At 45.3% G+C, this 21,146-nt stretch overlaps 1 protein-coding gene across 3 annotated transcripts in view; it reads right to left on the bottom strand.

Annotated features, from left to right (window-relative positions):
* Positions 1–21,146, bottom strand: part of LOC126282112 (atrophin-1-like) — an 829,584-nt gene that overhangs the window by 500,198 nt on the left and 308,240 nt on the right. For all 3 annotated transcript variants that reach the window (XM_049981594.1, XM_049981578.1, XM_049981586.1), the window contains exon 4: positions 11,606–12,347. In XM_049981594.1, the coding sequence (XP_049837551.1) occupies positions 11,606–12,347 (742 nt within the window). The remainder of the gene's footprint in view (positions 1–11,605; positions 12,348–21,146) is intronic.

The raw sequence follows: 21,146 nt of genomic DNA, 5'->3' as shown, positions 1-21,146 counted from the left end.
TCCACCCGCTTTACAGTCCCATGCTGACATGCAAGGTCCATGGATTCATGAGGTTGTCTCCTTAGCCGCACACGTCCATCCACTCGATACAATTTGAAACGAGGCTCGTGTACCAGGCGACATGTTTCCAGTAATCAACAGTGCAATGTCGGTGTTGACGGGCCCAGGCGAGACATAAGGCTTTGTGTCGTGCAGACATGAAGGATACACGAGTGGGTCTTCGGCTCCGAAAGCCCATATCAACTATGTTTTGTTGAATAGTTGTCACGCTGACACTTGTTGATGGCCCAGCATTGAAATCGGCAGCAGTTTTCGGAAGGGTTGCACTTCTCTCACACTGAACGATTCTTTTCAGTCGTCGTTGGTCCCGTTCTTGCGGGATCTTTTTCCGACCGCATTAGTGCCCGAGATTTGATGTTTTACCAGATTCCTGATACTCACGGTACACTCGTGAAATCTTCGTACGGGAAAATCCCCACTTAATCGCTACCTCGAAGATGCTGTGTCCCAGCGCGCGTGCGCCGACTATAACACCACGTTCAAACTCACTCACAACTTGATCAACCTGCCATTTAGCGCAGTAACTGATCTACTAACCGCGCCAGACACTTGTTGTGTTATATAGGCTTTGCCGACAGCAGCGCTGTATTCTGACTCTTCACATATCTCTGTATGTGAACACGCATGTTTACGCCAGTTTCTTTGGTGCTTCAGTGTATATACGAAAGCAACAATAAAGATTACCATTTATAAGAATGCGTAGCACTCGGAAGCACATTTACGTTCGACTTCCAGTGGGAAACTAAAGTTAGCGAGCATGGAGAACATGGAAAGGGACTGCGGATAGGTGGCGCTGCGTGGGAGTGTGGGTCTGCTGGAGAGCGCGTCGAAATAGCCCGCGCATTTTCGATAAACACTATGTCCAGATGGCACAGTGGTTAACATGGCTGCATACTATGCAGAAGTTTCCGGCTGCGAGTCGCGATCTGCCACTCATTTTCAATCGGCGCCCCTGATTCTAAATAAACTGCAGATTTAACTGATGCCACTAGTTCCTCTCGTTTCCTTTCTCCCCAATCTACCTTCAATTACGTAATAATGATTGCCGTTGTCTCTGTATGCATTCACTACCCCTTGCACATCCTTCTTTCCAACCAGATCATCATTTCTGTCCCAGAACTTGTTATATCAGAAAACATCTACAGTGTGTTCCTTATTAATGTTTATAGGTCCCTTGAAGCGACGTGGAAGACGCTGAGGCAAGCGTTTAATATAAGACACACTGGGTAGCAAATGTTGGGAAATACCCCAAAAGTGGATGAGAAATGTCGAACATGTGACGTCACCAGATCACGTACCTCGCCACAACTGCAGTGGTTGGGCTTGGGCGTGAAGGGATAATTGAGCGATTTAATATTTGCTTTTTGAGCAAACAGTGCCAATTGCCAAGAACTTTTGTAAATGTGTTCTTTCGAAGCTTGGAAGTTATAAAATTATTGCCCTCGCTGTAACCGAGTAAAATCTGTCCTTATTTTGTTTAAATGGACGACAAATGTCGAACATGTCACGAGATAATGTACCCCACCGCAACTGCAGAGGTTGGGCTTGGGCGTGTAGGGATAGTCGAGCGATGCAATAGCACTCGAGCAAACGGTGCCAAATTCCAACAAGTTTTATAAATGTGTACTTTTGTAAGCGTAGCAGGTATAAAATTATTGTCCTCTCTGTAACCGAATAAAAGCTGTTCTTATTTTGAGTTTCTTCCCTTCTGTCTCTTCCTTTTCTGTTTACAGGCATCATTTAGTATAGAATACGTAGGTCATTTACTGGTAACGACGGAATTCGGAAACTGATGCTGATTTACTTGTGACATAGTCAGGTAGGTTTTTGTTGTACTGTACTTTTCAATGAAGCAGCATAGGAAGTGAGACCAGTAAACGCATAGCTGTCTAACGTAACGAAAACAATGCTGCCTGCAAGGAGCAAGACTAGAACTCTGAGCATCACGAGCTAATGCTGCGCACGTCGGCGCACAGCCACGCCGACGTGAATACTTGCCTTGCGTTGGGACGCCCACTTGCGACAAACCGGCAGACCGATATACTCAACCGCTGCGAGGTACACCATCTGATGACGTCACATGTTCCCGACTATTCCGACCCCATGTGTCCTACATTAAATTGGTTGTCTCAGTATCATTAGTGTCGCTTCGGAGGTTTTTAAACCTTAATAAGAATCACCCTGTATTTGGAGACGTAAAAGCTCGTTTTTATAAAACTATTATTATTATTACTATTATTATTATTATTATTATTATTATTATTATTATTATTATTATTATTATTATTACTTTAACAGTATTAGTGGCAGCAGCTGCAGTATTATAAGTACGGCTACCATTAATTTTATTACTTCATAGACAGTATTATTTACTCACATTGTGACTTCAGACACTCAGACCACTTAAATACTACACTGAAGCGCCAAAGAAACTGGCACAAGCATACGTATTCAAACACAGAGAGAGATATGTAATTACGGAGAATACGGTGCTGCGGATGGCAGCGCTTATATAAGACAACAAGTTTCTGGTGCAGTCGTTAAATCGCTTACTGCTGCTGCAATGGCAGGATATAATGTTGTGAGTTTGAACCTGGTGTTATAGTCGGCGCACGAGCTATGGGGCACAGCATATCTGAGGTAGCGATGAAGTAGGAACTTTCTCGTACAACTATTTCACGAGTCTACCGTGAATATCCGGAACCCGGTAAAACATCAAATCTCCGACATCGCTGCGGCCGGAAAAAGATACTGCAAGAACTGGAGTCAATAGTTCAGTCTGACAGAAGTGCAACCCTTCCACTAATTGCTGCAGATTTCAATGCTGGGCCATCAACAAGTGTCAGCGTGCGAACCATTCAACGAAGTCGGCCTTCGGAGCCGAATGCTGACTCGTATACCCTCGATGACTGCACGACCCAAAGCTTTACCCCTCACGTGGGCGCGTCAACAGTGACACTGGAGTATTGATGACTGGAAACATGATGCCTGGTCGGACGAGCCTCGTTTCAAATTTTATCGAGCGGATGGATTTTTACGGGTGTGGAGACAACATAATGAATCCATGAATCTTCCATGTCAGCAGGAAACTCTTCGAGCCGGTGAAGAGTCTGTAATGGTGTGGGACGTGTGCAGTTGGGACCCCTGATTTGTCTAGGTACCTGTTCAGAAGACATCTCCACCCGCCCCCCCCCCCCCCCCCCCCCCGTACTCTTACCGGATTCATGGACAGCCCTGCTGGATTCATGGTGTCAGTTAGCTCCAGCACTACTTCACACATCAGTCAAGTCCATGTTATGTCAAGTTTCGGCAGTTCCGCGTGTTCGCGGAGGCCCTACATGATATTAGGCAGATTTATCGGTTTCTTTGGATCTTCAGTGTATTTGTCGCATTAAAATTGTTATTTCTTGCGTAACTGGTCCGATGTGGGAAAGGGCTCGATGGCATTAATAAGAGCAGCTTAAATGAATAAATAGAACAATCATGTTCCTCACAGGACTCCATCACGATTCTTGCCTCGTGACACGTGTAGTTGTCCTGCTAGTAGATGCCATCACCTTCAGGGAAGACATCAAGCATCCAGTTGAGCAGCAAGGTGTTTGATTGTGATCCATCTGTCATAGCGAATGAGAATGTCTTCACGTTGCAACTTTGCAGGAGTCACAGCTGTGTGCGGCCCGTCCGCTAAGAGAAAGATCGGACAGATTTGCGCGACCTTGTTGCGATTACGACCGAGCCCCGCCCAGCGACTTACCGTGCTTTTGTTCATATCCAGGTTACCGTACACATTCTGCAAGGGCCTATGAATATCTGCTACGTTCTAGTTTTCACCAAAAAAAAATTCAATGACATCTCTCCGCTTGGAAAAGACCTCCGTTACAGACGCCATTTTGAAGGATACGTGTAGCACCGCCACCTATCGGAAGTTATGAAACCACAAAGGCTGAATCAGGGATAGTCCACGATGTCGCATAACAAACTCCACACTTGCAAACCTAAATTTGCATTACTTACTAAACACCCCTCGTAAATGTAAAAACAAATGAACCTCACTGATTCATTGCCAAAAGCTACAATTTATTCGAGAGTACACACTTTACAACATGTGTGTAACTTCAGCTTCTACCACGAAATCAAGATAATATAAGCATATATTTCATGCATGAGCAAGCCCTGCCCCCACAGGCCATCCTGCTCCTTCGAGAATCCCACCGCCTCTACAGCTCTTTTCTCCGCACTCGTGACCGAGACACACACTTACCCGCCACCAGCAATTATAACGACACATCCGCAACCTGCTTACTGCGAAGAAACGCCGTGCATGGCGCCAGACATGTACGTAACTCAACACCACGCTCCCAATAAACTCTTCCAAGTATTGGTCTGCTTTCCACCGCCTTACTGGGAACCGCCCCCCCCCCCCCTACCCATTCCTCCTTGATGACCGCCACTTTCCTGACAACCTCAGTAAGGCCAACCACTTTGCTTCTCACCTAATTGATTTTTTTCCATCCCAGATGATCCCCAATTTGATTATTCCCTCTTCCCTGACGTCATCGACCCTACGAATACCTCTGTTCCTCCCCTTGCTCCTAGCTTCCAGTACTTGGGCCTCACACCACCATCTGAACTTAACACTCCCAGCACTACACAGGACATCAGCCTTACACTCCACACTAAACGCAGTCCGGAACCGTGAGACTGCTACGGTCGCAGGTTCGAATCCTGCCTCGGGCATGGATGTGTGTGATGTCCTTAGGTTAGTTAGGTTTAAGTAGTTCTAAGTTCTAGGGGACTGATAACCACAGCAGTTGAGTCCCATAGTGCTCAGAGCCATTTGAACCATTTCCACACTAAACGCAACACTGCTCCCGGCCACGACCGCGTTACCTAGCACCACCTCAAACACTGCCCTCCCTCCTTCCTTGCAATCCTTGCCACCCTCTACAACGTCATACTCGCCACCAGCTCCTACACCGACCGTATCCTGATGTTCCCCAAACCCAACAAGCCTCCATCTGAAGCCTCTTCCTATCGTCCTATATGTCTCACCTCAGTGTTCAGCAAGCTCTTGGAATTCATTCTTATCCGGTGCATCCATCACCTCCTCCGCCGAAATCACCTCCTCCCCAACACCCAAAGTGGCTTTCGACCTTCCTTCTCTGCCGATGACTAACTCCTACCCCTTACTCATCTCCTCTCCCTCCAGTTTATCTCCCATCGCTCCGCCATTTTTGTCTCCCTCGACCTCGATCATGTCTGGCATCCTGGTCTCCTGTTTAAACACCAAACCTACGCCCTTCCTGTCAACTACATCCATCTGCTGGCCTCCTTCCTCTCCCACTGCCCCTCCTACGTTACCATCCATAATACCGACACCCACACCTTCTACCCCTCTGCAGGTGTGTCCCAGGGCTCTGTACTCTCCCATCTCCTCTACCTCCTGCTTTTGTTTTGTTTTTTTTTCTTCTTTTTGTTTTTGTCATCAGTCTACTCACTGGTTTGATGCGGCCCGCCACGAATTCCTTTCCTGCGCTAACCTCTTCATATCTCAGAGCAGCACTTGCAACCTATGTCCTCAATTATTTGCTTGACGTATTCCAATCTCTGTCTTCCTCTACAGTTTTTGCCCTCTACAGCTCCCTCTAGTACCATGGAAGTCATTCCCTCATGTCTTAGCAGATGTCCTATCATCCTGTCCCTTCTCCTTATCAGTGTTTTCCACATATTCCTTTCCTCTCCGATTCTGCGTAGAATCTCCTCATTCCTTATTTTATCAGTCCACCTAATTTTCAATATTCGTCTATAGCACCACATCTCAAATGCTTCGATTCTCTTCTGTTCCAGTTTTCCCACAGTCCATGTTTCACTACCATACAATGCTGTACTCCAAACGTACATCCTCAAAAATTTCTTCCTCAAATTAAGGCCGGTATTTGATATTAGTAGACTTCTCTTGGCCAGAAATGCCTTTTTTTTGCCATAGCGAGTCTGCTTTTGATGTCCTCCGTGCTCCGTCCGTCATTGGTTATTTTACTGCCTACGTAGCAGAATTCCTTAACTTCATTGACTTCGTGACCATCAATCGTGATGTTAAGTTTCTCGCGGTTCTCATTTCTACTACTTCTCATTAACTTCGTCTTTCTCCGATTTACTCTCAAACCATACTGTGTACTCATTAGACTGTTCATTCCGTTCAGCAGATCATTTAATTCTTCTTCACTTTCACTCAGGATAGCAAAGTCATCAGCGAATCGTATCATTGATATCCTTTCACCTTGTATTTTAATTACACTCCTGAACCATTCTGTTATTTCCATCATTGCTTCCTCGATGTACAGATTGAAGAGTAGGAGCGAAAGGCTACAGCTTTGTCTTACACCCTTCTTAATACGAGCACTTCGTTCTTGATCGTCCACTCTTATTATTCCCTCTTGGTTGTTGTACATATTGTATATGACCCGTCTCTGCCTATAGCTTACCCCTACTTTTTTCAGAGTTCGAACAGCTTGCACCATTTTATATTGTCGAACGCTTTTTCCAGGTCGACAAATCCTATGAACATGTCTTGATTTTTCTTTAGCCTTGCTTCCATTATTAGCCGTAACGTCAGAATTGCCTCTATCGTGCCTTTACTTTTCCTAAAGCCAAACTGATCGTCACCTAGCGCATTCTCAATTTTCTTTTCCATTCTTCTGTATATTATTCTTGTAAGCAGCTTCGATGCATGAGCTGTTAAACTGATTGTGCGATAATTCTCGCACTTGTCAGCTCTTGCCGTCTTCGGAATTGTGTGGATGATGCTTTTCCGAAAGTCAGATGGTATGTCGCCAGACTCATATATTCTACACACCAACGTGAATAGTCGTTTTGTTGCCACTTCCGCTAATGATTTTAGAAATTCTGATGGGATGTTATCTATCCCTTCTGCCTTATTTGACCGTAAGTCCTCCAAAAATCTTTTAAATTCCGATTCTAATACTGGATCCCCTATCTCTTCTAAATCGACTCCTGTTTCTTCTTCTATCACATCAGACAAACCTTCACCCTCATAGAGGCTTTCAATGTATTCTTTCCACCTATCTGCTCTCTCCTCTGAATTTAACAGTGGAATTCCCGTTGCACTCTTTATGTTACCACCGTTGCTTTTAATGTCACCAAAGGTTGTTTTGACTTTCCTGTATGCTGAGTCTGTCCTTCCGACAATCATATCTTTTTCGATGTCTTAACATTTTTTCCTGCAGCCATTTCGTCTTAGCTTCCCTGCACTTCCTATTTATTTCATTCCTCAGTGACTTGTATTTCTGTAGTCCTGATTTTCCAGGAACATGTTTGTACTTCCTCCTTTCATCAATCAACTGAAGTATTTCTTCTGTTACCCATGGTTTCTTCGCAGCTACCTTCTTTTTACCTATGTTTTCCTTCCCAACTTCTGTGATGGCCTTTTTTAGAGATGTCCATTCCTCTTCAACTGTGCTGCCTACTGCGCTATTCCTTATTGCTGTATCTATAGCGTTAAAGAACTTCAAACGTATCTCGTCATTCCTTAGAACTTCCGTATCCCACTTCTTTGCGTATTGATTCTTCCTGACTAATGTCTTGAACTTCAGCCTACTCTTCATCACTACTATATTGTGATCTGAGTCTATATCTGCTCCTGGGTACGCCTTACAATCCAGTATCTGATTTCGGAATCTCTGTCTGACCATGATGTAAGTATACCTCCTCCTCTTGTGATTCTTGAACAGGGTATTTGCTATTACTAGCTGAAACTTGTTACAGAACTCAATTAGTCTTTCTCCTCTTTCATTCCTTGCCCCAAGCCCATATTCTCCTGTAACCTTTTCTTCTACTCCTTCCCCTACAACTGCATTCCAGTCGCCCATGACTATTAGATTTTCGTCCCCCTTTACACACTGCATTACCCTTTCAATATCCTCATACACTTTCTCTATCTGTTCATCTTCAGCTTGCTACGTCGGCATGTTTACCTGAACTATCGTTGTCGATGTCGATTCTGATTAGAACAACCCGGTCACTGAACTGTTCACAGTAACACACCCTCTGCCCTACCTTCCTATTCATAAGGCATCCTACACTTGTTATACCATTTTCTGCTGCTGTTGATATTACCCGATACTCATCTGACCAGAAATCCTTGTCTTCCTTCCACTTCACTTCACTGACCCCTACTATATCTAGATTGAGCCTTTGCATTTCCCTTTTCAGATTTTCTAGTTTCTCTACCACGTTCAAGCTTCTGACATGCCACGCTCCAACTCGTAGAACATTATCCTTTCGTTCATTATTCAATCTTTTTCTCATGGTAACCTCCCTCTTGGCAGTCCCCTCCCGGAGATCCGAATGGCGAACACATGCTCTGAAACGCATGTACTGCCGAAAGAAGAGACAATAATTAAAAAAGACAGAATATTTGTCTTTCTTTAGTTTCTTTGAAACCCTGGGAGGTGCGAAACGGTACATTTCAGACCAGTTTATCCACGATTCTCTTGTAATCTAGAGATATTTATTGAGGAATATCGTTTCGTTTTAAGGGAAAAAAAAGACCAGACCTTCTGCAGAAAGACATCGTATATCTACTCGACAACGGGAGGTGTTGTTCAGTACTCTTCCTGTCAAATCACTGGATGTGGGACGTAGAAAACTTCTACTGAAACCAATACCAAAATTTAGCGTACCAGGTAAGTCACCATAACTATAGCCGACGGAGAAACCAAACAGATGCTGTAGTAAAACGTCAAAGGTAAGATACCTGTTTCCCAAAGAAGAAGAAACTAGCTCCAGTATTGTTGTTATATCTGAGTCACAAACTTAAGTAGATTCACATTTGAAACAAAATTTGTTACATTTACAAAAATATTCTTCCACTGGAAAGTCGGGACAACCCTAAGGATGCGTGCATCATTAGACTCCATACAAAATTGTTAGATGTCAAGGAAAGTGCATATCATGTTGCTCATGCTTTTTTTTCCTTTATTGAATTTCGATTCCCTCCGTAGGGGGCGGGCTGGCAGCAGCTTAGTATGCTGCTCATCAGCCTACAGAATTTGTTTTAAAAAGATGAAGATAATAAATAATAAAAAGAGGCGATAAAAACAGTGACTTAAATGGTAAAATGGCAGAAAATCGTGGAACTTAAAACATAAAACAAAGGGTTGATGATGCTATAAAATAGATATGAAGCACGGCGACATTCTGGTTTCTGTTCGCAAGAGTTATAAAATTTACACCCAGCGACAGCATGGTTTCTGTTCGCAACATTTTGGAAAGACGAACAAAACTGAACATTCACTTGAACACTGCACTAAAATATTTTCACAACAGCCAGGGGCAGATGGGGAGGAACCTGGACAGATGACGGGAAAGGAAAGTGGTGGGGAAGGAGAGGAACAAACGAAGTGGCGGGAGGGGGGGAGGGAAGGAGCCGATGGAGGACGAGGGCCCATAAGAGGGGGAGCAGGTGTTGGGCAGATGCGACAGGGTGTGTGGAAAGTCTGAGAATGGGTGTTCCATAGGACTCTGGGGGGGGGGGCAGAGAGAGGTTAGGTGGGAAGAAAACAGGATGGAAAGGGGGGAAGAGGGAGCCTGGGGAAAGTACATTAAAGGAGGGGGGTGAGGATCAGGGTTGATGGTAGGGATAAATGGAGGGAGAGAGGGCACCATTCGGGAGGGGGAGTTGACGGAAGCCACCTTGGGAAAAGAGAGTAGGGGGGAGGAGGACAACAGTAAAGGCGTGGTAGAGGGCGGGGATTGGAGAGGAAAGGAGCAACCAGGGGGTGAGGGGGATCGACGCAGAGTAGAGTGTGCAGAGATGTTCGAGGAATAGGAGCAGATGGGGGAAAGGAATGAGGTCGTAGAGAATCCACGTGGGGGACAGGAGGCGTATATGGAATGCGAGGCGGAGTGCATGGCGCTTGTGGATCTGGAGGGACTTGCAGAATGTCAGGTGGATGGATATCTAGGTGGGACTGGCACAACAGAGAATGGGATGGATTAAGGATTTGTAGGTCTGCAGGATGGTAGAGGGGTGCAACCCCCATGTCCGGCCAGGGAGGAGTTTGAGGAGTCAGAGGCGGTTGTGGGCTTCGGATTGGATGGAGCAGAGATGAGGGATCCAGATGAGGTGATGGTCAATGGAGAGGCCGAGGTTGGTCAGGGTCGGGAAGAGGTGGACAGGACAGGCGCAGATGGTAAGGGAGAAAGCCAGGATCCGGAAGGAGCGAGTGGTATGACCTACGATGATTGCCTGGGTCTTGGAAGGATTGATTTTCAGGAGCCACTGGTTACACCATGCGGCAAAAAGGTGAAGGTGATTCTGGAGAAGGCGTTGGGACTGCTGGAGGGTAGGAGCGAGGGCAAGGAATGCGGTGTCATCGGCATACTGCAGGAGGTGTACTGGGGGGGGGGGGGGGGGGTTGCATCTGCAGCAGTACTGTATGCTATCGTCATTTTGCCGCCTATCCTGTTTTACAGAGCAGGAAATCCTCCGACTTCCGCGTTCTGTGATGGAAGTTGCACCTCCAACACCATGTCGCCTGATCGTGATTTCACTGTCTTTCAAATACTTGCCATAGATGCTTCCGCCTGTTGCATGCTAACAGCCCTTTCCGAGATGCTTGCTCCCAGGGTCCAGGCCATAACAATCGGTCTATAGTCATATACTCACACACACACACACACACACATGACGGCAGCTCACTTTCTGACGGTCTTTCTGTAGTGATTCTCTGCAACTCCGTATTTCCGCTATTGTGAGTAGCAACTATCCTGTTCATAATATTGTTACAGTCCATCCTGGATTTTCCATTGCGTACTTTTGTGCTTTGTCATAGTCTGATATTTCAGCCGATTACCCCATTTGCAGCCTGTACAGTCGATACAACGGTTCCCCATTTGTCTATGCACTCCTTATACGCTTTCCTTACCACATCAGCGGTCTAAAATCCAACGGGTGCTTTTCAGTCTCGCAGCAGATAGTGATCATAATTATTTTGGCTCATCAGTATAAAATGAAATATTTTAAATAAATAATTTAGGACGTTGCGTGTTCTACTCTGAGATGAACTAGTGACGGTAATTACAGAAAAAAAGACATATCTCTCTCGGTAGGACATAGACAACTATTGTAAAGATTATTCATGACTGATAATATGTATTTACAGTTGTATTTATTGCTTTCCAGTAAAAGGACACCACAACCAGGTTTCAAGACAACACCACCATCTTCAGGTGCAAATAATGTCCATACAGCTAACAGTGTGTAATATAGTGATTTTTGGTACATGGGATGTACGCAGAAAAATTACAATATATGAAATGAGTATTCAGCTTACATGCTTTGTAAGGGTTAATCACTATATACCCCTATTAGTTGTATTGTCATTTTATGCAGCTGAAGATGGGACTCTTATCCTGCTCTTCTTTTATAGGAAAATATAATTTAGCACAACTGTATGCACATGTTATCAATCAGGAACAAAAAGGAATCACCATCATGCGTAGAGTAATAAGTGTCAGTACTTACAATGATGGGCAGCAGGAGCTCGTGTGTCTCGTTCCCCCTCCAGAGGCGCGATTCAGAGGGCAGTGGAGGAATGTCACAGGAGAGTGACTCAAGCTTCTCCTCGAGACGAGACGGGATGCGGTGCGGTGGTCTGGGAGGCGGCAGAGGGGGGCGTGGCTCGGCGGTGCTGAGCCCTTCCAGGGCCACAGAGCTGCCACTGGACCCTTCTAGTGCTGTAGGGCTACCACTCGACTCTTCCCTGATGGCAGGGTTGTCGCCAGAGAAGGTGATAGGCGGCGGTGGTGGTGGGGGTGTGGTGGCAGCATTGGTGGTGATAGTGGTGGTGACGGTTGTGGTTGTGATGCTGCTGCTGCTGGGTGCCCCACTGGTGGCTGGAGTAGCTGCAGGGGCGGACGTGGTGGTAGCAGGCGGCTCAGAGGCCGCTGTGGGTGCTGCTGCGACCTCAGAAACACTGCTGCTAGCAGCCTGACTGCTGCTAGCGGTCTGACTGCTGCTAAGTGCTGTCTGACTGCTGCTGTTAGTGGTCTGACTGCTGCTACTGACTGCCTGACTGCTGCTGCTGACTGCCTGACTGATGCTACTGCCAGTCTGACTGCTGCTATCGCTTTCCTGGCTGCTGCTGAAGACATGTTGACTGCTGCCAATATCAGCTTCGCTGCTGATGCCGCTGGCGCCTGCTGGAGTCGCTGCGCCGCTGCTTCCGCCAGATACGTCCTCGCGGTTTGTGCTGGGTACCTCAGCACTGCAAAATAATGGAGAGAAATGAGACTATAAAACGTAACTTATCTTTATTCGTGCACGCCTGGGGCGATATCTTAGTGGAAGCTGTTTCAAAATGAGAGACTTTAACGATATTTTATTTATGAGAAAGGCTCTATTGAATATTTGCGCGAACAGCAGACAACAATGGGACACATATTGGGTAAACTGTAAAACAATACACAAAATGACGACTAAAAATTAATTTCGAAAAGAGTACATGAAACTGGGTGCAAAAGTAATGGATGTAGTTCTGTAAAATGGTAAAACTAAAAAATGTGAACATTAGTATTAAGATTCTACTAGATCCCAGAGTACCCAGGGGTAAACGAGCAACGCAGTCACGACATGGATTGATCTGGAACAATAGAGTTAGTCACCAGACGAAAACAGGGATGTTCCGTGTTATTAAGACGATAGTTACATACGCTACTGAAATGTGGCCACGGACAATTTAAAATGAGATGATACAAATCCATCATGTATCCAATATCACAAGTTATAAAAGTTAGTGTTGGGAATTCACACGCAGAAATAAAAAGAGACTTAGAGCTTTAGAAACGGACCACTTGAGAAGTGCGTGTAGAACTTCCCAACGTGACCAAGTAAGAAATGCGGAAATATACATACTCCTGCAGTATTATGGACAGAATAGAATAAAGGTACCTTGGAGCGTGTCACAAGATTCGAAGACAACAGATGACGAAAGAGAGCACTTGCGTGGTAACCTCTTGGAAGAAAAAGAAGACGAAGACCACGAAAAGGGTGCCGTAGGTGGTTATATGGTAAGCGATGGAGGGCCACCGCGGAAAAAGAAATAAACATGATCTGTGAACATAAGATCAAATAGTCAAAAATATGGGAAAAATTAGACTGACACAGTAAACAACAACCAGAGCAGAGAATAAGTCTTCAGTGGTTTTGGCTTGTTAAGAGAAGGAGCAATGACAAGTGGCCGAAGTAGGTGTGGCCGCAAGAAGAACTAAAAGGGGAAAACAACCTTTATCACGGGAACTGTATACTAACAGAGCATTGGATGAGGAGGTGTGACCAGACTACTGGAAGAAAAAAGCGGCTAACCTCTAGCGGGAAAGTCAGAAGAAGAAGAAAAAGAAGAAAGTAAAGCTTTTGTCACCATGAGTGCCTTGTACATGGTGCTACTGGGAATTGGTATTCCCTTGATTTATGCTCATCCTTGAACAGACAACCAGTCAGTGTCGTAAAATACCTTTTACGAGATGCCCCGTAGATGAACTTGAAGGCCTTATGGCTACCACATTAGATGATGCTGGGGTAGTTTTACAGGATGTAGCACATCAATAACAGAGATTTAATCCGTGAAGATAATGTTGTAGTTGCTTCGAAATCGATAGAAACAAATTAAAACAATAAATGCAGCTGGGTGGAGGAAAAGTAGTACCAGCACAGCCTTTATCTTCCATAAAAAAATGTTTCGCAGCTGACGCCTTCAATTAATAGTGCTATGGAACCAATCGGCTGAAAGCAAGGGGAAACTACGGCCGTAATTTTTCCCGAGGACATGCAGCTTTACTGTATGATTAAATGATGATGGCATCCTCTTGGGTAAAATATTCCGGAGGTAAAATAGTCCCCCATTCGGATCTCCGGGCGGGGACTACTCAAGAGGATGTCGTTATCAGGAGAAAGAAAACTGGCGTTCTTCGGATCGGAGCGTGGAATGTCAGATCCCTTAATCGGGCAGGTAGGTTAGAAAATTTAAAAATGGAAATGGATAGGTTAAAGTTAGATATAGTGGGAATTAGTGAAGTTCGGTGGCAGGAGGAGCAAGACTTCTGGTCAGGTGACTACAGGGTTATAAACACAAAATCAAATAGGGGTAATGCAGGAGTAGGTTTAATAATGAATAGGAAAATAGGAATGCGGGTAAGCTACTAGAAACAGCATAGTGAACGCATTATTGTGGCCAAGATAGATACGAAGCCCACACCTACTACAGTAGTACAAGTTTATATGCCAACTAGCTCTGCAGATGATGAAGAAATTGAAGAAATTGAAGAAATGTACGATGAAATAAAAGAAATTATTCAGATAGTGAAGGGAGACGAAAATTTAATAGTAATGGGTGACTGGAATTCGAGTGTAGGAAAAGGGAGAGAAGGAAACATAGTAGGTGAATATGGATTGGGGCTAAGAAATGAAAGAGGAAGCCGCCTAGTAGAATTTTGCACAGAGCACAACTTAATCATAGCTAACACTTGGTTTAAGAATCATGAAAGAAGGTTGTATACGTGGAAGAACCCTGGAGATACTAAAAGGTATCAGATAGATTATATAATGGTAAAACAGAGATTTAGGAACCAGGTTTTAAGTTGTAAGACATTTCCAGGGGCAGATGTGGACTCTGACCACAATCTATTGGTTATGACCTGTAGATTAAAACTGAAGAAACTGCAAAAATGTGGGAAATTAAGGAGATGGGACCTGGATAAACTGAAAGAACCAGAGGTTGTACAGAGTTTCAGAGAGAGCATAAGGGAACAATTGACAGGAATAGGGGAAAGAAATACAGTAGAAGAAGAATGGGTAGCTCTGAGGGATGTAGTAGTGAAGGCAGCAGAGGATAAAGTAGGTACAAAGACGAGGGCTGCTAGAAATCCTTGGGTAACAGAAGAAATATTGAATTTAATTGATGAAAGGAGAAAATATAAAAATGCAGTAAATGAAGCAGGCAAAAAGGAATACAAACGTCTCAAAAACGAGATCGACAGGAAGTGCAAAATGGCTAAATAGGGATGGCTAGAGGACAAATGTAAGGATGTAGAGGCTTATCTCACTAGGGGTAAGGTAGATACTGCCTACAGGAAAATTAAAGAGACCTTTGGAGAGAAGAGAACTACGTGTATGAATATCAAGAGCTCAGATGGCAGCCCAGTTCTAAGCAAAGAAGGGAAGGCAGAAAGGTGGAAGGAGTATATAGAAGGTTTATACAAGGGCGATGTACTTGAGGACAATATTATGGAAATAGAAGAGGATGTAGATGAAGACGAAATGGGAGATACGATACTGCGTGAAGAGTTTGACAGAGCACTGAAAGACCTGAATCGAAACAAGGCCCCCGGAGTAGACAACATTCCATTAGAACTACTGACGGCCTTGGGAGAGCCAGTCATGACAAAACTCTACCAGCTGGTGAGCAAGATGTGTGAGACAGGCGAAATACCCTCAGACTTCAAGAAGAATATAATAATTCCAATCCCAAAGAAAGCAGGTGCTGACAGATGTGAAAATTACCGAACTATCAGTTTAATAAGCCACGGCTGCAAAATACTAACGCGAATTCTTTACAGACGAATGGAAAAACTGATAGATGCAGACCTCGGGGAGGATCAGTTTGGATTCCGTCGAAATGTTGGAACACGTGAGGCAATACTGACCTTACGACTTATCTTAGAAGAAAGATTAAGAAAAGGCAAACCTACGTTTCTAGCATTTGTAGACTTAGAGAAAGCTTTTGACAATGTTGACTGGAATACTCTTTTTCAAATTCTAAAGGTGGCAGGGGTAAAATACAGGAAGCGAAAGGCTATTTATAATTTGTACAGAAACCAGATGGCAGTAATAAGAGTCGAGGGGCATGAAAGGGAAGCAGTGGTGGGGAAGGGAGTAAGACAGGGTTGTAGCCTCTCCCCGATGTTATTCAATCTGTATATTGAGCAAGCAGTAAAGGAAACAAAAGAAAAATTCGGAGTAGGTATTAAAATCCATGGAGTAGAAATAAAAACTTTGAGGTTCGCCGATGACATCGTAATTCTGTCAGAGACAGCAAAGGACTTGGAAGAGCAATTGAACGGAATGGATAGTGTCTTGAAAGGAGGATATAAGATGACCATCAACAAAAGCAAAACGAGGATAATGGAATGTAGTCGAATTAAGTCGGGTGATGCTGAGGGAATTAGATTAGGAAGTGAGACACTTAAAGTAGTAAAGGAGTTTTGCTATTTAGGAAGTAAAATAACTGATGATGGTCGAAGTAGAGAGGATATAAAATGTAGACTGGCAATGGCAAGGAAAGCGTTTCTGAAGAAGAGAAATTTGTTAACATCGAATATAGATTTATGTATCAGGAAGTCGTTTCTGAAAGTATTTGTTTGGAGTGTAGCCATGTATGGAAGTGAAACATGGACGATAACTAGTTTGGACAAGAAGAGAATAGAAGCTTTCGAAATGTGGTGCTACAGAAGAATACTGAAGATAAGGTGGATAGATCACGTAACTAATGAGGAGGTATTGAATAGGATTGGGGAGAAAAGAAGTTTGTGGCACAACTTGACTAGAAGAAGGGATCGGTTGGTAGGACATGTTTTGAGGCATCAAGGGATCACAAATTTAGCATTGGAGGGCAGCGTGGAGGGTAAAAAATCGTAGAGGGAGACCGAGAGATGAGTACACTAAGCAGATTCAGAAGGATGTAGGTTGCAGTAGGTACTGGGAGATGAAGCAGCTTGCACAGGATAGAGTAGCATGGAGAGCTGCATCAAACCAGTCTCAGGACTGAAGACAACAACAACAACAACATGGAACCAATAATATGTACACAGTAATTCCGTGATCACGTTACAAACTTTCAGAGATGATGGAGAAGGATAATATATAAATCCGAGGTAACAGACCCTAGTCTGGAAACGACTGGCTAGAAAAATAAAAGCGGAACTCTAGTCCAGTATCTGTGTTAGCTTCGCGCAGCGCTCAAACTAAGACGCCCAAATTCCGAACTCTGGGCATGACGTACAGAATTCCCCGTGGATAATCTCCGATGCCCTTAAATAATTTCTCCTGATAACAGCGCACGTAACTTGATCTCAGCGAGACCTTAAATCCACAGGGTGTGGCAGATTAATAATGAATTCCATTTACCTGCTTAACTTTTACTACTTGCTGCCTTTACAAGAACTGTTTACGATTCCGACCAACGCCCCGCCCTCCCCTCCAACCCCTTAGCGGCAGTGCAGGCGTAGCACCAACGCACGGATTTCTTTTGTACCCATTCTAACGTTCCTGGTGTCATTTGAACAATCTCACAGGCAGCGATAATTCTTGCCAGGAGATTCTCTTCAGTCTCGAGAGGCGTCTCGTACACAGGACTTTTCACACGCCCCCACAATAAGAAATCACATGGAGTGACATCAAGTTAATGTGTTGCTTCTCTACTTAACCACATTTCATGGAAAGTATCATCCACGTGCTCGCAAACCCGCTGTCCAGAGTAAGATGGGGCCCCATCATGTTTGATCCACATACGAGTACATTGACAAACGGCAAGTGGGATATGTATCTGACACAACAACAGTAACGGCACATCTATTCCACTGTCAGAAGTATCAGAAAGATTTTAGGTTATAGCTTTCGACTTGGTCGTTGTTGGACCAGGGCGCATTACTTGAAACTGACACATTTACGCTTTTTCATCATCCCCGAAAGTCTGCACCATCGTCACGAAATCATCTTGTAAAACGAAGTTTCGAGATTCCCCCTGTATGCTACAGTGGTGCATAGGTAAGAAGGGAGATTACTTTGGGAAGTCGCCAATGTGCTGTCCTCATCTGCCCAAACCCACACGATCTAACCGCTGCCTAGTGCCTAGTCTGGTACCTGGCAACGCTGAGGTAGCTACCATATGGGGCTCAAGTCTCTGCTTCTGACTTTCGATGTAGGGAAATGTTTCGCTGTCGGAAGGACACGGGTCGTCTAGTAAGTAATGCAACACCTTTTTTTCTTTGCCTATTTCGGTTGAAATATGCGTAATTTGCCGTGGGACATCCTGGAATATTTTATCTTCGGTCCCTATAAGTGGCAGCACTACACATACCCTTCAAAATGGCATCTGTAATAGCTATGAGTTCCAAGCACAGAGCTGTCATTGTGTTTGTTTTGGCGGAAAACCAGACCATCACAGGTCAGAGAATGTCCACAGGGATCTGGCAGTGAACAAAACCACGGTGAGTCGTTGGGCGAGGCGTCTGCGATCAGCAAACCAAGGTCGCACAAAGCTGTCCGAACTGGACGGTACTAGCTGGCTCCACACAGATGTAAAATCTGCAGGATTGGAGCGGGCGGACACACTCATTCGAGGTGATCGGTGGATTACATTCATACACCTCAAGTGATTGTCTCTGTTGATACTCAAAGGTTTGTGCCTGCTGCGTTCCTCGCCGCGTAACAGAAGACCATAAAGAGCAATGAAGGACCGTCTGTGAAGAATTGCTTGCGCACTACGAAGCTGACAGAAAGAATTTTTGGTCGAACGTCGTCGCAAGCAGTGAAACATGGATTCATCACTTCGAAACGACAATAAAACGGCAATGCATGGAGTGACGCCACCCTACCTTGCCTACAAAGAAAAAGTTCAAAGCTGCACCATCAGTTAGTCGTGGTGACGGTCTTTTGCTATTCCCAAGGGGGGGTTGTTCTGTTGGATGTACTCCCTCATGGTAAAGCGATCAACTCTGAATAGGAGAAACTGGAGAAAGGATTTCGGCGTGTTCATCGCCACAAAAATGCAAACGAATATCTTCTCCATGGCAACGCAATGCCTCACACAAATCTGCGCAACCGAAAGAAGTTCACAGAACTTTATTCGACTCTTCTTCCTCATCCACCCTACAGCCCAGATCTCGCACTTTTCGACTCACATCTGTTGGCCCAACGTAGGATGCACTCCATTGGAAGCGGTATCTGGGTGACTGAAAGGCTGTTGGTATGTTGAAAAATAGGATTTTTAAGCCAAAAGAGTGAGGAACAGTATGGTGCATTGGAATGCTGAATCAAACCAACCTGCTATCAGAAAAAGAGTTTTCCATTACTTACTGAACACCTCTCGTACATCCATATTTAAATTGGATGACGGTGGGGATACAGATGGTATAATTTTTATAAAAAATGAAACACCTCCAGCTGTACGTAAGATGTTACATTTATTTGGATATTAGTTTCGACGTTGCGTCAACGCCATCTTCAGGCCTTTATAATATATATTCCCATATATAAAACTGATAAGGATTTTCTTGGTTATCCGTCTTACATATGGGAATTTGGGTCTAGAATGTGTCGAATCTCGTATATTTGGATTGATTCCCCTGGTGTTAAGATTTATCCGTTTAGTATTGAGTACAGGACAAGTAGTTTATGTTTCTGAACTCGTTTATATGTAATACGGAGATCACCATGTTGTCACTTCGTTGAAAGAACAAGCCTTCCTTAGACAGAATCTATACTTTGACATACACTCCTGGAAATGGAAAAAAGAACACATTGACACCGGTGTGTCAGACCCACCATACTTGATCCGGACACTGCGAGAGGGCTGTACAAGCAATCATCACACGCACGGCACAGCGGACACACCAGGAACCGCGGTGTTGGCCGTCGAATGGCGCTAGCTGCGCAGCATTTGTGCACCGCCGCCGTCAGTGTCGGCCAGTTTGCCGTGGCATACGGAGCTCCATCGCAGTCTTTAACACTGGTAGCATGCCGCGACAGCGTGGACGTGAACCGTATGTGCAGTTGACGGACTTTGAGCGAGGGCGTATAGTGGGCATGCGGGAGGCCGGGTGGACGTACCGCCGAATTGCTCAACACGTGGGGCGTGAGGTCTCCACAGTACATCGATGTTGTCGCCAGTGGTCGGCGGAAGGTGCACGTGTCCGTCGACCTGGGACCGGACCGCAGCGACGCACAGATGCACGCCAAGACCGTAGGATCCTACGCAGTGCGGTAGGGGACCGCACCGCCACTTCCCAGCAAATTAGGGACACTGTTGCTCCTGGGGTATCGGCGAGGACCATTCGCAACCGTCTCCATGAAGCTGGGCTACGGTCCCGCACACCGTTAGGCCGTCTTCCGCTCACGCCCCAACATCGTGCAGCCCGCCTCCAGTGGTGTCGCGACAGGCGTGAATGGAGAGCCGAATGGAGACGTGTCGTCTTTAGCGATGAGAGTCGCTTCTGCCTTGGTGCCAATGATGGTCGTATGCGTGTTTGGCGCTGTGCAGGTGAGCGCCACAATCAGGACTGCATACGACCGAGGCACACACGGCCAACACCCGGCATCATGGTGTGGGGAGCGATCTCCTACACTGGCCGTACACCTCTGGTGATCGTCGAGGGGACACTGATTAGTGCACGGTACATCCAAACCGTCATCGAACCCATCGTTCTACCATTCCTAGACCGGCAAGGGAACTTGCTGTTCCAACAGGACAATGCACGTCCGCATGTATCCCGTGCCACCCAACGTGCTCTAGAAGGTGTAAGTCAACTACCCTGGCCAGCAAGATCTCCGGATCTGTCCCCCATTCAGCATGTTTGGGACTGGATGAAGCGTCGTCTCACGCGGTCTGCACGCCCAGCACGAACGCTGGTCCAACTGAGGCGCCAGGTGGAAATGGCATGGCAAGCCGTTCCACAGGACTACATCCAGCATCTCTACGATCGTCTCCATGGGAGAATAGCAGCCTGCATTGCTGCGAAAGGTGGATATACACTGTACTAGTGCCGACATTGTGCATGCTCTGTTGCCTGTGTCTATGTGCCTGTGGTTCTGTCAGTGTGATCATGTGATGTATCTGACCCCAGGAATGTGTCAATAAAGTTTCCCCTTCCTGGGACAATGAATTCACGGTGTTCTTATTTCAATTTCCAGGAGTGTATTAGCATCTTTCTTTTATACGAGTCAGTGCTAAACAAGTTTTTTCATAATCATTTGATGAGCTTTCTCTTCAGTATAGTTTTACCCCCCACCCTAA

The sequence above is a fragment of the Schistocerca gregaria genome, chromosome 1, assembly GCF_023897955.1.
Source record: "Schistocerca gregaria isolate iqSchGreg1 chromosome 1, iqSchGreg1.2, whole genome shotgun sequence".
Lineage (NCBI taxonomy): Eukaryota > Metazoa > Arthropoda > Insecta > Orthoptera > Acrididae > Schistocerca > Schistocerca gregaria.
Note: the sequence above shows the minus strand (reverse complement) of the source record. Positions and strands in the feature narration are given on the sequence as shown.